This window comes from Plutella xylostella, chromosome 20 (genome assembly GCF_932276165.1).
Source record: "Plutella xylostella chromosome 20, ilPluXylo3.1, whole genome shotgun sequence".
NCBI classification, from domain to species: domain Eukaryota; kingdom Metazoa; phylum Arthropoda; class Insecta; order Lepidoptera; family Plutellidae; genus Plutella; species Plutella xylostella.
The window spans coordinates 8,966,030-8,984,058 of NC_064000.1; the positions used below are offsets into that span (position 1 = coordinate 8,966,030).

The 18,029-nt window shown below is 39.8% G+C and overlaps 1 protein-coding gene across 1 annotated transcript in view; it reads left to right on the forward strand.

Annotated features, from left to right (window-relative positions):
- The window catches only part of LOC105396221 (trypsin 5G1), a 32,724-nt gene extending 20,617 nt beyond the window's left edge, over nucleotides 1–12,107 (forward strand). Inside the window, exons 2-8 of the mRNA XM_048628110.1 lie at nucleotides 7,952–8,129; nucleotides 8,601–8,703; nucleotides 9,887–10,063; nucleotides 10,367–10,458; nucleotides 10,724–10,787; nucleotides 11,280–11,426; nucleotides 11,763–12,107. Of these exons, the coding sequence (XP_048484067.1) occupies nucleotides 7,952–8,129; nucleotides 8,601–8,703; nucleotides 9,887–10,063; nucleotides 10,367–10,458; nucleotides 10,724–10,787; nucleotides 11,280–11,426; nucleotides 11,763–12,107 (1,106 nt within the window). The remainder of the gene's footprint in view (nucleotides 1–7,951; nucleotides 8,130–8,600; nucleotides 8,704–9,886; nucleotides 10,064–10,366; nucleotides 10,459–10,723; nucleotides 10,788–11,279; nucleotides 11,427–11,762) is intronic.
- The last annotated feature ends 5,922 nt before the right edge of the window (nucleotides 12,108–18,029 follow it).

The window sequence follows — 18,029 nt, forward strand, 5'->3', positions numbered from 1 at the left end:
GGTCTGCGCAAGTGGACCTAAGTGTTCTAGGTGTCGGCATTTTGTAATCTAAACTTTTTCATTGCTAGCGAATGTAAAAAACTTGATTATTATTTTATAAACTTAGGAAGTAGCTAATGAGCCTCAGTTCGTAATAACGAAATTTTTGATTCAATCTATTCGAAAACATTCATTTATTTACGTTTTTACATTATTTATATTGCAGTATATTGGCTAAACCTTAGACAGCATATCCTGCAACCTAAGGTTCGAAATATATGAGTTTATTGTTTATTTAATTATCTCTAAATTATGAACACGACTGTACCCTGGTGCTTCACTTGAGTCTCTACACATACTCCATGTTAATGAAAGTCAAACAATGTCGATCCCAAAAGTACTCGAGGAATGAAGAGCCTCTGCCAACTTTCAGTGCGAATATAACACTTGTTTTCTGTGCCATAAGAGCTGCGACAGCGGCGCTATCATAGTAAAATATTTGTACATTTCCTTACATGTCGTGAGATTTGCTTTACATTAAAAGTTTTTCCCATGGTAGTAATGGGGGCAAGGTTGATCTCACACTACTGAAGAGAAACATAAATATTCAATTTTATTTTAAAATGTTGTATTGCTTGTAAGATTTAAAGTGAATTATGTCTGTACATGTAATTAATATGCATGATTCTAAAAGAGACTTAATGTGCATGTTGATGTTGTTGGTACTCCAAAGTAAATAAATAAATAAACAAATAAAATAAAACACGGGACATTATCGACAATCGCGCGACCGTCACTTGTTTCACACGACATCCAATACAGCAGTTCCACTAACGATGTTTCAATACAAACAGATGGAGTGTCAGGGCAAAAGACACGTTTCGACAAATAACACTGCACTTCTACCACTTAGATCTTATTTTGAATTAGTTCATGACAGAGGATAGGGTAAAATGGCGTGACATGACGCACAAAGCCGACCCTAAATAACGAAAAGGCTAGGAAGAAGAATAAGATTTGTGACCTTAGTCATTGGTGCAATGGTTGTCACCAAGTTGAACTCAAACGGTTTTACAGTAAATAAAATGCAGACAGGTTTTTGCTTTGTTTTTGAATGTGACACACCATTTATTCCGCATATTGTTAATCTAAGAGCTGACCCGCTCGTTCATATTAATGAACCGACTCATTTGAATTATCCACTTGGACGGGCGATTTGCCTCAATTTAATTTATCTTTAAATGGAGCGAATTGAGGAATATTTGATTTATTTGCAAATAGTTAAAAGGGTAATGTATGGTGGTGGTTTGTTGGGGTTAATAATGATTATTTATTACATCGATTATAAATAATGTGGTACGTACTTTCTAAGGATAAGTCATTGTGTCCTTTAAAATGGAAGGATGTAATGTGTGATATTATTATTCCTAATAATAATTCAAACACAATATTTTTTTGTACTGTTGCATTCATAAAATTTACACCAATTTCTCTATACTTGAAATGGGTTAATAACACTATCAATTTAATGCTTCCGTCGATTTTTATAAATAGACCTATAATATTAACAGCATTTGAACCATTGACAAGAAAAGAAACGTGAAAAGTAACTCAATTTAATGTTATGTCTAAATCATAACCACAAAGATCCCCAGCTACTTAACTGAAGCTTGAACTTTTAGAAGAATAATAAACAACTCTTTTTTTTACAGTAAAATATACCGTTACTGTACAACTTTTGTATAACACTGACTTTTTATTAGGATATAAGTCTCTCATCAAAAATAGGATTAAACTTTTGAGAGAGTTTTCCGGATACCGTTCGAGAAATTCAAAAACTTGTGTTCTTTATTTGAATTAGGACGGAAGGAACGTAATTTGAACCGGAAGTGGCGCCATAAATCAGAGCTGTTCGTATCAAGTGATGTTGGCCGTTATCTTATAAACTCATTTGCTGGGATGGGGCTAGGAAAATTAAAAAATGACAAAAAAACTTAGGAAGGCCATTTTGTGCATTACATGTGTATTCTCTGTGCTATATATTACCATAAAATAAACTAAAATTATACTGACTACCTATAACAATAATTAGTAGTTGAAATGTCTAACACAGATTGGCATTTGGGACTAGAATGATGTTTAACTCTGGCCCGTTAAGTAATATGGTTTCTTAGCTTTAAAAATAATTTACTTTTTATTTAAGTTGTACTTATAATCTTTATTAAATAGAATGTGGTTTTAAACGTTTAAGACCTACCTAGATATCAAAGATAAGGTATATTTATTTATTTATATATTAAACTCTTTATAGTACAAATATCACATACTAAATACATATAGTACAAAGGGTGGACTTAATGCTAAAAGCATTTTCTGTCAGTCAACCCGCAGGATGTGCAGGAAAAAATTAAAGAATGTAATAAGTCACTTAATCATTTTATACCTAATTAACCTATAAGTATATGTGTGACAAGTTTAAAAAAAAAATTTCCTCTTTTTTATAAAATCGTACTTCCTGGCCCCACTCTCACATGACAAATGATTGCACTTTACTCATGTCGACTCCGTTCACACTCCAGCAGTTCACTGCAAGTTGACCCCTGGGCTCAGATGATAGCATTCAAAAACAACCCTTTTGAACTCCATGATAGGAGATACATTTTAAATATAGTCCTCGATGTAGAGGACAACGATGAAATAAATTATAGTATAGAAAGAGTAACAGCTAAGCGGCACATTGATAAATGTATCATTCAGTAGAAAATTGTAGTGAGTCTTAATGAGGTCGTAAAAAAGAATTAATTATCGTCCAACTCAGTCTCTGATGTCCCCGTGTCGGCAAACGGCGTGTCGGTCGCCCCCCAACCCGTTGGTCTGATGATCTGCGGAAGGTAGCGGGAAGCCGCTGGATGCAGATGGCGGGTGACCGTTTGGGGTGGCGATCGTTAGGAGAGGCCTATGTCCAACAGTGGACTACAGAAGGCTGAGAGAGAGAGAGAGACAGTCTCTGATTGCAGGACACAGGGATCACAAACATTATCAGAATTGGACCTCGCCCATCGGAATTAGGAGCCGATAGTATGTGTCTGAAGTGACTGTACCTATATCTCTTCTGATTGGTTAACAGTTTTTTTAAATATACAGGGTATTGCAAAAAGTGTATACTAAGCCGAAACGAAATATTCGTTCTCCATAGTAAAAAGTCACATGGCCAACAAAGTTTATACGGAAAATATATTTTTATTTTCGTTAACTCGTAACAAAAGTTGTTCAGAATAGCCCCCTGAGTCACCCCTTTTCGGCTTAGTATTCCCTTTTTGCAACACCCTGTATATTAGTGTATCATATTATTATTATGTTGTGTCGTTACCATCTCGGGACCATGGGGTCCCGGGCATTTGGAAGGCGTGCATGGGGCTGAAGCCAACATGTAGAGGCCCGTTTGACAACATTAATCTATAATTATTATTATAGTCCTAATAAGCGGAATACCATATCGACATAATAACTATTTTAATCCGGCTAAAATAATAGCGAAATTACTTTCAGGAATATTAAATGGCTACTAAAATATGAATGTAAATTATGCAGCATAATTAAATTTTAAGTGACTCGATAACAAAGCATAAATTTAGCCTTTAAATTTCAGGATAAATATAAAATAGCGCTCAATTTAGTTACCTATTATGATTTATTCAAACAATGATGGAATGAATAATTAATTTCGTTCTATCTACGTAGACCAACGTAGCGTGGGACACCTCCAGAGTTGCTGAAGCTAAAACTCATGGCCGCTGGTTCAGAATCTTCTTGAATGAAATAAATGTATAAAGGGTGGACTTAATGCATTTTCTACCAGTCAAACCTATGTAACAATGTGTGCAAAAAAATAAAATTGTTGGGAAAGTGTTTTTAGCATGGTCAACCGACCCCAAGCTAGGCAGAACCTGTGTTATGGGTGTCGGACAGCTGATATATCTACACAAATACATAGATAGATAGGTACATACTAAATATAAATATTAAGACCCAAGACCCGAGTACAAATATCTGTCTTTAAACTAATATCTGCCCCAGCCGGGAATCGAACCCGGGACCTTCGGCACAGCAGTCAGAGTTACCAACCTCTACACCATTCAGCCGTTAATAGTTATTAATTAACATTGAATCAAACATTTTTATTTTGTATGATGGGCCAGAATTGTCACCGAGTGTGCCCAGTGATGGACGTCGGCACCGCGGAAGACCCCGACGGAGATGGCGGGACGACCTCGACAGGTTTTTACCTCAATGGCCGAAAGAAGCACAGGATCGGGAACGGTGGTCAATTTATAAGGAGGCCTTTGCCTGGCAGTAGGACACAACTTACATTTTAATAACCTTAACTTCTAAAAGAAACCATAATTTAATACTGTGTTTTTCATGATTGGGTATTGTAAGTAGTTATCGGCGACCAATTTAGCAAGCAAAATACCTACCTATTTTAACTTGTCTTTGATGAATATGACAAATTAGGGTATTAACGCCATCTGTGAGAGGGATAGCAAATCAGATTACATTCAGGTTCAGGGAAGTGGTGCTATTTCAGGGACATGCAGCGCCATCTATTAACGAGTAGCACAAGTAGAACGAAATTATATTTACGCTAATCGGCAATAGATGGCGCTGCATGTCCGAAAGTATACTTTTCCTGAAAAATAAGTTTACCAGATCAAGAGGTTGTACAAGTATGAATTCCAAAGTATTTAAAAGTGCATTCACTCTTATAAAACAATAATCTTTGTTACTGTTCTCTTTATGCGTTTTCAAAGGTACAATACAAAAACAAACAAAAAACAAACACTCACGCCTTGTACTAATGTACTCCCTTACGGGGTAGGCAGAGGTACAATTTTCGCCAGAGTATAATGTTAGTCCCAATGTAATAGGGGGCGGGCCTATTGCCATTTTATGGGCACATCCAAGACCCGAGAACAAATATCTGTGTTTAAACAAATATCTGCCCCAGCCGGGAATCGAACCCGGGTCCTTCGGCTCAGTAGTCAGGGTCACTAACCACTACGCCATTCGGTTTTCTACAATACATATTTACAAAATAAAGCTCTGGAATTTATGCCGTATTTTTTCCGGAATTACTATTTAGATGATAGATAGGGCCATAGGTCTTATGCAATATTATGTAATATGGTACTGAAGAGGTTACTTATCAATACGGCAGGAAGTTCGTAGATAAAGTGAGCCGCGAGTATAACCTCCAACACTTTATAGCTCCTTACCTCATAACTTCATAAGTGATTCATGCATTATACAGGTGGTTGCAAATGTAGAATGCTAAACGGGATAAGTTAGTATATTATGCTTTCTAAATAACCTGCTATCTACAACCTCGGACTGACTGAACACAACTAAAATTAACTTCAATGATCAGTTGCTATCACTGAATCTAGTTCGGCTACGGACGATTATTATTTATACAGGGTGTACTTAATTTTTTTGCAGAGCGGTAGTGGCGTAATGGATAAGGCCTCGTCCTCTCGAGAGGTCGTGGGTTCGAATCCTGGCCTGTACCAATGAATTCTTTCAATTGTGTTTGCAATTAAGGAGTTTAAGTACGAAGTTTTAAGTCGTGGCTCCGCAATATAAGAGAATGGATGGGAGTGGCCAGCGTGGAACAGCTGATGCGCTTGACGAAGAATAGAGAGGAGTATGCAGAGCTGACCGCCAACGACCTCCAGTAGTGGAGAGACACTAGAAGAAGAAGAAGTACAATAATACCACGTGCTCTTACGGTGATGGAAAACATCGTGAGGAAACCTGCACATCTAGATTCCAGAGGCGATATGATTCGCAACCTATCACGTGAGTACAAATGTGCTGCGAAAAGTGGGTGGCTCACTTGTGAGCCACCTCTGACTACCCCTTCGGGGATTACAGTCGTGAGTGCATATATATAATTTTTTTGCAGCTTAGATAAGTGGGTTAACTTTGTAGCCCTTTTACCATCTAACCTTTGCGAACTAGCGTGATCGAGAGGCCAGCTTCAGTTTTATCAAATAGGTACTAGGTAGGCAGTATCTGTAGCGGGTCTTTCACTTAGCAGAAGCAAGACAGATGGGCGAGGCGTGTTGGCGCAAGTTTTTATCTAGATAAGTTCTTACGCCTTCTTACTCCTATTAATCAAATACTTCAGTTACATCGCCGATAACGTTTTCTGACAATTATATGCTTCATTTATGTTTTACTTAAGTAAATAAATGGTTATTTGTATGAACGTAGCAGTTAAATTATTACAAACTATAGTATAATATGAATTAAATTAAAGGACAAGTGAGTCACTTGCGAATCACTTCTTACTTTTCGACGAGCATTGCCATGGACTATAATAATACACGTGTATATGTTTATGTATTAAGTCCTACTACTATAAAAAATTATATACAATTTATTTTGGTATCAATATTATAATTCTACATTATTTCTAGTCATAAATTCTATAAATTTCCACTGCAGTATGCAATAAAAATACAAATAAAATGCCTCAGTTCGTTTATTGTATCGTTTTTCACGAATAATGTAGGAAGGTTTTTTTTAATCAAAATGTTTTTTTTCCTTTGTCTGGTGTTAGGTTTTACTAGAAACTTAGTTATTGCGAAAGATATTTTAGAAAATAGCACATTGAGTGTAGCCGACACAGACAGGGTTGAAGCTGTGAAGGACGCGGTCATAGCAGCGCCGCCTACTGGCAAAAAGAGTTATGGAAATAATAGCGAAGATTATTGGGGTGAGTGGCGAAAATGAAAGTCTTTAGTAATTTTGTCATGGTTATAGCATCGATGAATGAAAGTATACAGGATGTTGCAAAAAGGGTATACTAAGCCGAAACCTACATGTGCAGAATGGTATATCTAAGCCTGAAACTAAAATCAGAATTTGAAAATTCGCGAAAAAAAAATATCATTTTCCATAGAAACTTTGTTGGCCACGTGACTTTTTACTATGGCAAAATAAAAATTTTTTTCGCGAATTTCCAAATTCTGATTTCAGATTCGGGCTTAGATATACCATGCTGCACATGTAGGTTTCGGCTTAGTATACCAATTTTGCAACACCCTGTATAAACAAGCAATTTACTCTTATTTGAAAATAATCACAATATAGGCACGTTATTCAGAGTAATCTTTACTTAAACTGATAAAATATTATAAGCATCAAGTCCAGAAGATTTCACCATGACGCTAAAGGTAGTTACTGTAGCAGTACCTCTTAGCTCTTTAATAAACTAGAGGGTTTATCTACGAACGTACCTGATCGAAAGGCCAACCTCTTTTAGTAACACAACGGTCCCTAATTCCAATGAGTCCCGTGCCTGTTTTATGACTATGGATGCCATATCTAGTTCAATCATGCCATTTATATTTTTAAATTACCTATATCCTACCTTTATTCTACCAATAATCTGTAGTCCAATTCCATTTAGTTCATTTACGCTGCCAATTTCAAGTTTGGTCTTTGCCAAGGGATCCCTCTTTTTCTTCCGCCAACCAGTAGAACGTGAGCTCGCGATCGCCTGATTGACAGAAGAAAAAAAGGTGATCCGCTGACTAACGTTACGAGGTAAAATGTAATGTTACACAGTGAGCATTTGTGCAGTCAGTACGTATTGTTACGTGTAAACCAGCGAGCAACGAGTCGCTTTTAGAACACAGCGTTGCTGAACATCCTCGCTGGGTATGTCACATTACACCTTGTAACGTTGGTACCCACCTTTATACAGAGTGTTGCAAAAAGGGTATACTAAGCCGAAACCAGCATGTGCAGCATGTTATATCTAAGCCCGAATCTGAAATCACAATTTAAAATTTCGCGAAAAAAAATATTCATATACTCGTAACATGTTGCACATGCTGGTTTCGGCTTAATATACCCTTTTTGCAACATCCTGTATGTGCTGAGACCATTACCCGCCCTACAGACCCTGTAGCCGAGCTGACGGCGCGGCGGCGCGGCCCGCGGCGCCTGTTCCGCGGAGACAAGACCCGCATCAGCCACTTCCCCTTCGTGGTGTCGGTCCACCTCAACGGGCGCTTCCACTGCGGCGGCGCGCTGTACTGGCGCGACCTCGTCGTCACCGCCGCTTCTTGTCTACAGATGTGAGTGGCTTTCTCATAATCTTCTACTTCTTCATTTGCCGTCGGTATGCGGAGGCTGGAAATCCTGCTGATTTCCGTCTTGCTGCCGCACGGGATAATGCTCAGTTGGAACCACTGGCGTAGATTTGGTAGCCATATTGTCATTGGCCGCCCAGGTCTCCTCATGCTTTGTATTTTCCCCTGTGTTATAACTTGGAAAAGTTCATATTTGGGGTTACGCATAACGTTTTTCATCATCATTAGCCGGTAATCTTCCACTGCTGGGTAGAGGTGACCAAGAAGCCCCACAACTAGCAATACCTACTCCATACTTGGCAAACCACATCCAACAAAGGCCGTTATTCCTGATGATTCCAAGACTCCGTGCGTAAGACGTTTTGTAGCCCACTGCAGCGAGTTTATTGACTCTTTTAACCGACTTCAAAAAAGAAGGAGGTTCTCAATTCGTCTGTATGTATACTTTTTTCCCAGAATACACAACAATCGGTTCTTCCGCGAGAACCCGGCGGCGCTGGCGGTGCGCGTGGGCAGCGACTACAGCCTCGGCGGCGGGGAGTTCATCGAGGCTCTAGAGGTATGTCACATTATACACTCCCGAGCAATAATAATTATTATTACGAGTATGTTGTTGTTTTTCCATCTCGGGACCATGGGGTCCCGGACATTTGGAAGGCGTGCATGGGGCCGAAGCCAATATGTAGAGGCCCTTTTGACAACATTAATCTATATGAAATGTATTATTAAATTATTTATTGCACATAGTAAAATGATACAAAGGCGAACTTAATGGTAGTGTAGCATTCTCTACCAGTTAACCTTGGGTGATGATTAAAAAGTGAGTAATGAAGAAGCGGCGGGTGGAACCGCCATCGCCGCCCGTTCCAGATGTCACTGGAACTTTTTCATTGCTCGCTAGCTTATTTTTTTTAAGGACAACATTAATTAAATGTTTTAGATTTTCTTTAGTTTCTAAGATAGCGATTTGAATCTTGCCCGGACAAACAATTGTTTCACATCATATTTAGTTGTGTTAAACGTACCGAAAAAATCGTAACCATTGGGGCAGACTAGTTCTCAAATTGAGATTAGCGTAGGCGCATTCCAGCCCGCTGAACCGACCTTAGTTATGCGGTGGTCTTGTACAAAGTTATTATCTACCTAACTAGGCTATTATTGCCAGACAGTCGGCAGCGGTTTGGATTCAGATCGAGTATATATATATATATATATTATATTATCAGTAGTGACTAGCTAATGCTACCCCCAACCATTCTACCAAAGAAAAGATGGCAAAAACCTTCTACTCTTGGGCGACACCCATGTCTTGTAAACTAGAGTAGACTTGATACGATCCATAGCTTTCATTACCAGCCAACTTTCGCAATTCGTCACCCCATCTAGCCGGAGGGTATCCAACACTACGTTTGCCTAATCGTGGGCTCCACTCCAGAACACGTTTGTCCCATAGGTTATTGGTTCTTCTACAGCCCGACTAGTACAGGTTTGATAGTTCGTCGAAAACTATAAAAGTTTCAGTTTTCTCACATACAAAATGGTGCTTCTAGCGGAAACTATCATGAAACTTTGGACAGATAATGTATGCAGGTGACAGAAGAAACCAAAACATTTCTCGTTTACATAAATTGCAAAACTCGTACTAGATGCCCTGATGTGACCAGCCCACTGCCACTAAGCTGACTAACTCGATATATCTGCTTATAACATCCCTGCATCAATAACGTTCCAACAATCGCCAGGTATACTTCCACCCGAGCTACGACCCCCGCCTCCTCACCCACAACCTGGCGTTGGTGCGTCTCTCCCGCCACCTGCGTCTCACCAGCCGCCGCGCGCCCCGGCTGATCCCGGTCAGGGACTCCAGTGACCCGCTGCCGGCCAGCGCCGAAGTGCTTCTGCTGGGGTGGGGGACGTCTGTGAGTGGGTTTGCTTTACTGTTGTTACGAAGGTCCGGGTCCAAAGATGTCGTGCCGTTGGGTTTGAACCTAAGTTAAAATCAAAGTGAAATGCTTTTATTCATCTTATAAATATATTTTTTGTAATGATTGTTTTTTATTTTACAAACTACTCTCCGTTTAAAAAAATGGCTCTTTGTCTTTGGAGAAGAACGGACGCAATAAGAATCTCCTGAGCCATCTTTTCAAAATCCCGCCATGTGCCAATAATGATGATGATCTAAAGTGTGTACGTACCGTTTATTAAATAATGATTATTTACAGGAAAAATCAAGCAAGTCGATGATGCCGCAATCGTTAAAAAAAAAGCTGCTACCGGTGTATCCCAACCATTTTTGCAAAGATATTTATGGCGCGTAAGTAAATGTATCTATTTACGTACTTATTTATTAGGGACGTTGTTGTGGTACTTTTAGCTTCTTATAGTAAAATTGCTCTTGGTTATTACAAGTTATATGCATGTATCTGTAGCACTGAAAGTGTTATATGATTTTAAACTCCACCCACCCACACTAGGCCAGCGTGGTGGACTAGGCCTAAAACCCTTCCTTCTTTGGAAGGAGACCCGCCCCCAGCAGTGGGGACGTGATGGGTGGTGATGATGAACGTTGTATGTTCCAGTAAGTACGTGACTTCGACGATGTTCTGCGTCGGATCGGTCTCCCAGGGAAACGGTGCCTGCGACGTGAGTACCCTCTACTTACCAGAAGACTTTACTAACCAGAAGGCCTAACACGGGACGCAAGACGTTGCGCACTCTAAAAACGTGACAAAGATCGCTCACTCAGATCGCGCGGCTTCGAGAGCGAGTGCGGCGGAGTACTTTTATCACGTCTTACCGTGCACGTGTTACGTCTCGATCTAGGCTAAGTTAGAGGCTTTTTACGCCAATTTCTAGGTATGGAAAAGAACTCCAAGACCTTTCAAACCTTAAGATCCTAATAATAATGCAATTTCTGACGGATGAATTTATTTTGCGGACAAATCTGACTACAGCCAAGGTGACAAACCCAGATCCAGTTCTATTTTTTTCCACCCACACTCTCAGAAGAAGAAGATAATGCATTTTTTTGCCAAATTTAATCTAGAAACTAACCCTTTCACCACGTAGCAGTTCAGTTCTAGTGTTGGTTACCGACACGCTAAGCAGAATAACAATAATATTTCCTCATGCCAGCGCGACAGCGGCGGCCCGGCCGTCTTCGCGGGTAACCTGGTGGGGGTGATATCGTACGGGCCCCCGCGCTGCGGCGCCGCCGGCAACCCCACTGTACTCACGCTGGTAGGAGCGTACAGCGACTGGATCCAGGAGGTCAATGACACTGTGAGTACACGAGCTGGATATCACTTGAAAGGTACTGTCTATCGACGAAAGAACGAACGAGAATTGTCACGCTGAATTTTAGTTTATAGTTTCGGAGAGGATAGCATAACAATTATGTAGAGAGTAGTTACCGCCCTGCTTCTTTCTTATAAGCATATGTATGTTTGGTGCAAAGAGGATGGTCACCAAATAATGCTAATGTGACTAGCCGGTCCTTTCACTATGGTGGCAAACCTTGGTCGGCGTTCTGTTTTTGTCACCGACTACTAAAAAGAAAATGTACAGTGTGTTTGTCAGTAATTGATAAGGTAAATAACTCAGTCGTATTAATTCCAGCATCCAGACTACTACATATCCCTAAAACGCACGACTACCACGACCGCCTCCTCCATGGAAGCAAAGACCAAGAAAACCACAGAAAAAGTAGATCCAATGCACCCCATAGACCCCAGCGCACCACCTGGAGAACTCGCCCCCGATCAACCTACAACAGAAGCAGGACCAGGTGGTGAAACTAATACAGGAGCAGAACTAGGCACCACAACTGAAGAGCAAACAGTAACAGAAGCTCCCAAAGACGAGGCTGATAAACCACCAGCACCAGAACATGCAGTTGACGTACCGGGAGGGAAGGTGGAAGACGTTACTGAAGTGGATAAGAATACGGATACTCCAACCTAAATGAGAACTGGTCCAAAGAAAGATGAAAGCGACGGCAAACGAGATACCAAAATTTTGTTTCCTTAAGATTGAATAAAATTTAATTTGATACAGTGATATGTTTATTATTCTGTTCTTAATATTTGGTGCCCTAGAGGGAGAAGCTGATCATCATCATTAGGTACTTATACCTCCTACAAGCTATTTATTCCTAAAACCGATACATTAGTAAGTAATCATTATAGTTCTGTTGCCTATAAACCGTAACCCTGCAGTGGGTTGACATAGGCTGATGATGATGATGATGATTGTTCATAATGGTTTAAATATTTAGTCAATTGGCCAAGTTTGTAAAACAATACAAATATTAACGTTTTGTAGAAGTTATTGGCATACACTGTAGTCATGTATTGTATATCGGATACTGCGTCAGATATGGTAGCTGCTCGCTTCACGGTATGGTAATAGCTGCTGTAATCATGGCTGTGAGCTGCTGAGCGGTGACTCAGGGTACACGGAATACAGAGATTTAAATTATATGAGACGAGATGTTTGCCCTATCGAGAAGGACTTTCCAATTTACTACACTCGCGAGCAACCAAATCGACTCAAGCCTTGACGGCGCAAACATACATTAATACAAGTAAAATTATGAATAGAAATAATAAAAATGATATGTCATTTAAAAGCTTAAGATGTCAGCTTTAATTTGATATCATTATTATTGAAATCCATTCATCATTTTTGAAATAAATGATGTCTGAACGCAATTGTAGGAAAAACGGGAATTTAGGAAAAAAGGGTATGGGTATCGTATTATACAAATTAAACAAAAAATGTTAAGATAAAAATTTATTTATTTAAATCAATACTTTGTATTGCCCCCTCTTGCCCTAATTACAGCCTGCAGCCTGTTTCTCATAGACCTTATCAACTTTTTGACAGTTTCCTGAGGAATGCCGTCCCACTCCTCTAATAAAGCTGTCTTCAGCTCGTCCACGCTTGCAGGGACTGGATTCCTGGCCCGAACTCTTCTTTTGAGCTCGTCCCATAAGTGTTCGATGGGATTCAGGTCAGGACTGAGCGCAGGCCAGTCCATCGTGCGCAATTCCTTCTCTCTCAGAAACTGCCGACTGACTCGTGCCGTGTGGCAGCGGGCATTGTCGTGCATTAGCACGAAGTCTTCACCGACAAATTCTGCATAGGGCACAACATGACCGAGTAGAATGTCGGTGATGTACCGATCAGCTGTTAACCCGCCTCCTCGGCCGCCTCCAGGCACGAAAACAAGTGCGGTTTTTCCCTCTAGAGAAATACCAGCCCACATCATGCAGGAACCGCCGCCATATGCTACTGTTTCAGCGAAACAACATTGGGCAAATCGTTCCCCCGGACGCCGGTAGACCCGGCCTCTCCTGTCACTGCCATGCAGACACACTCTGCACTCATCAGTAAACAGGACCGACCGCCATTGCGCAATGCTCCAATCGAGATGCTCTCGAGCAAACTGAAGACGCGCTTGTCGGTGGCCTGCAGTCAATTTGGGGCCTGATGCAGGTCTTTTTGGTGTCAAGTTGGCTTCCTTCAAGCGTCTTCTCACTGTCCACTCGCTGACAGCCACTTGTCGTACACGTCTCAGTTCTTGCTGCACATCAACGCCCGTAAGGTGTCGATTGCGCAGCGAGGTTGAGACAATGAAGCGGTCGTCTCTCTCTGAAGTGCAGCGGTGGCGGCCCGTTCTTGGTCTTCGATTGAAGGCACCAGTCTCTTGGAACCGTCTGTATACTCGGGATACAGCAGACTGGCTCAAGTGGAGCTGGGCAGCGACTGCTCGCTGACTTAACCCTTGTTGCAGCAAGGCAACAACTTGAGCAGCTTCTTCTGGTGTGGTATCCATGGGTTTGCGAAAACAAGGAATACAATGCAACGAGATGTGTACCGGTCAACTTGCAACAAGCGACTGATAAGGTACACCGGATGTGGAAAGGTTTTATAGCGGGATCAGGTAGCGCAAGGCGTGGATTCCTAATGAGGTAATTAACACTGACGGGCAATTAAAATGCGTCATTAAATCTGCGCTTAGTTTTTTTTTATGGTATTGATCTTAATTGAAAGCCTAATTCTTCAGCTTTCGAATGACATATCACTTTTATATTTACCATTTATCGTTTTAGGAAAATCAATGTATATGTGCGCCGTGAAGGCTTGAGTCGATTTGGTTGCTCGCGAGTGTAGTTGAGTAGTCCACCTTCAAACACCTCTATATGATTTTGGCATAAATGTTTAAAATTGGAAAAAAAACTATTTGTATGAATAAGTAGATGAGCAAAATGTACACATATAGGGGTGTTTGCAGGTGGTCTACTCAATTGTCAGGGTTCTATGTTATACCTATGTACTTCTTGGTAGTGTATGAAGCAATGAATTATGTAGGTACTTACTGTATGTGTGTATTTAATGGATATATAAACAAGTAGGTAAGTAAAAATAAAAAAAACAATAATCGTTTAAATACCGGTACAAAAGGTAGGTTAATCCATATTATCAGCTTCCCGTATTCCAAATTAAATTAAAATCCGTTCAGTACATTTTAATTTTATTTTAAAGAGTAACAAACATCTATCTATACTTAAAACGTTCACTTTGCATAGCATGACTGTAAGTAGTTGTAGTATCTCACTACAAACAGGGTGCTCTAAACTCCATCCAGCTCAGCATCAATTCAACGGCTGGAACATTTCGGCAGCAATTAAGTAACTTAGAGCTGCAGTTCCAGTCTGCGGTAAATACCAGCTCCAACTACGAGCTACAGTATTTACGAACGACTTTCTAGTGAGCGGAGCAGGTTAAATAGCTTAGATTAACAATATACGAAGAGGATAGTTTGTCAGATACAAAAACAAAGCAGCAAACCGACTGCATTTTGTTTACTATCACACCGTTTTAAGTTTAACCTAATGACAACCAACTAATGAACTAATAGCGTTAGGAATTTGTTAAAAACGTTATGTATTGTCTTAGACAAGCGATGATACCTTTACATTACAAAAATTACTTATAAGGTCTAACCAATAAAACGCAAAAAGTATAGGTACATTCGGTAACAATGTAATATGTATAATATGGCAGTATTCGTTCACGTGTAGTTTATGTGCAATGCAGAACGTTACGTGAAACTCAATAAAGGTTTATTAGAAAACTTGTTGTAAAATAAAATTTCAGTGCATATTGTATGTCGCTTGGATGGACGGAATGTTTACTGAACTATTTGTACATAGTTTACTATAGCTGAAAATATTTCTAAAACAAAGTTCAGGCCCGAAATTCAAAATTTTATATGAGTTATTAATTATAATGAGCTTAGGAGAATTTATGAGGTAGGTACTCTATAAAATAGAAAGATATTAGGTAAAAGTACTTACCTATATAAGTTTAATAACCTCCTATATTACAAAATAGCCCAGTGTCCGCTTGAAATCTACAGCAAATAATATGATCCAACATCAAAGGGATTAAGTCCATTTTCATTTTGTTCAAACAAAAGTAAATCTTGTCCATTTCGGAAACAAGAATATAATAATTAACAAGCTATAACGTTGTTTCGTAAGTATTAGAAATATTTTATGCTGAAAAGTATCATTTTAATTACAAATATTAAATAGGATCTATAGTGTACAGTACAAAGTATGTAAGAAATAAACTTACCAGTAAATTATAAATTGTTGTAGACGTTGTACTTAGTTGTTCGAAGAGTGTTTGACGACCGAATGGCGTAGTGGTTAGGACGACCGAATGGCGTAGTGGTTAGTGACCCTGACTACTGAGCCGATGGTCCCGGGTTCGATTCCCGGCTGGGGCAGATATTTGTTTAAACACAGATATTTGTTCTCAGGTCTTGGATGTGCCCGTAAAATGGCAATAGGCCCGCCCCCTATTACATTGGGACTAACATACACTCTGGCGAAAAGTGGGTGCAGCAATGCACCTCTGCCTACCCCGCAAGGGAGTACATTAGTACAAGGCGTGAGTGCGTGTGTGTTGTGTGTTGTGTTTGACATAGAAAAGCTTTTATTCTACAGGATCTTTTCAAAACAACCTTATTAAAGGTCCAGACACACCACCCCTTCCCTTCCCTTTGACTCTATCATTGTCGAGTGAAAACTAATGCAGCCTTCCGCTTATTAGCAGTAACGGCGCTGCACCGGAAGTGTGTAGTGAGGCGGATGTGACGTCACGCGCCGGCGGAGCGGAAATGAGCGGAGCGTGCGGGGCTGAGGATGAGCGCGTGTGATTTTAGTAAAGTTCTACATTCCAAGTGAATATTTGTTGCCCTCCTAATGCTACTAGATTCTCCTCAGACACTAAGGGCCTTACCACCAAAACTTTAGACAGCATTAATCAGATGTCTAGCGCTGTCAATCGTTTAAAAATCAATGAAATTTTGTTTTAGACACTTGTTAAACAATGTTTAAAGATTTTGTAGTAATACATATGGTAATAATTTGAATTTGAATTTTACATTCTATTCAACAATACTATTGCTCGATGTACAGGCAGGGTACCTCTAGGAGCGCCAGTTCTTAGTTCTGTGAGCAGCAGATGTGAGCTCGACAGAGCACTTTACAAAGTTGCGAAGATGTTTTGCCACCTGGAGCTACATAGGGGGGTTTGTCTTTACTGTTCATATTATGTATCTGAAAGCGCCATTTCTTTTATTTCCCTAAATCTATTTCTTCTATAAACATTACAAATATGTAGGTGGAATTATAGCATAATCATAATCATAGATTGCCTTGCCTTTAATATAAATATCTGTAGGAACTAATTCGGCAGGATAATACAAAGAAATAAAATGCATATCCATTATTTTATGCAACTTAATTATCCATATTGTTTACTAACATAGGCTAAGGACACATTGTTACTAACATATTGTATGGATTTAATAATCTGAAAACAAATTGATTTATTATTATTATTAATGATTCATCAAAATAAAATCCCGGCTCTCGGATGTCGTAGTTAAATCCATCCACCCACGATGCATGGTCTCCTATTCCAGTAAAGCTGCATACAGACCGGCCAAACGAACGGTTTCTTTGACCTTCGTTGCTGCAATCTGCCCTGTATTATGTGTGATAAATATCCATCGTTGGGCGTTCGTTGGGCGTTCGTTGGGCCGGTCTGTACGCAGCTTAATATGGCCTCTGGTCACTAGTCCGCCGGCAATATCGCTCTTTCAGGCGCGGGTCGCGGCGCGTGAGTTATTACCGGTATATCCGGGCAGGCTGCCCATACTGCCCATCTCTATGCGGGTTTACATAGATGTTTTATGCCATATAATAATATAGGTAATGATAATAACTTAGAATTTTGGCAGCGTCTTTTTTTCGAATTATTTAAGGACTATGTAAGCGACACGCTAAGGTGAAGTATATATCTGAGCTTTTGCATGACTTAAAATTAGGTATATTAATAAGCTTGGTAAAATGATAACACTCTTTAAAAATGGTTGAATAGTTTAAGGTAAGTACTTAATGTTTTAACTATAGATCTATCTAAAATTATGAGTTAATTTTGAACTAAAAAGGAGTAAATAAAATCCTACAGGACCGGTAGGTGATCTATTTTATATGTGTCTGTCAAAGGCAACCGTACAAATCAGACGAAAAGGTCAGACAAATGTCCCAATTACGTCCGTACAATGTGGACACCCTCGTCTCATAATGCAAGCTGGCTGCTCCCCGGCACAGACTTCTATTTATCTAGATACCTATACCAACTTAGTATGCAGGTTGGAATTTTATTATTGAATTTTCCAAAAGGCTAGACAATGTACCTGACACTCCTTTGACTTTGACTCCGAATAACATAATTATACTATAATTTTTAACGTTATTACTATATTATTTTGTCCACCAACCGTCACTGTGCCCTTGTGGT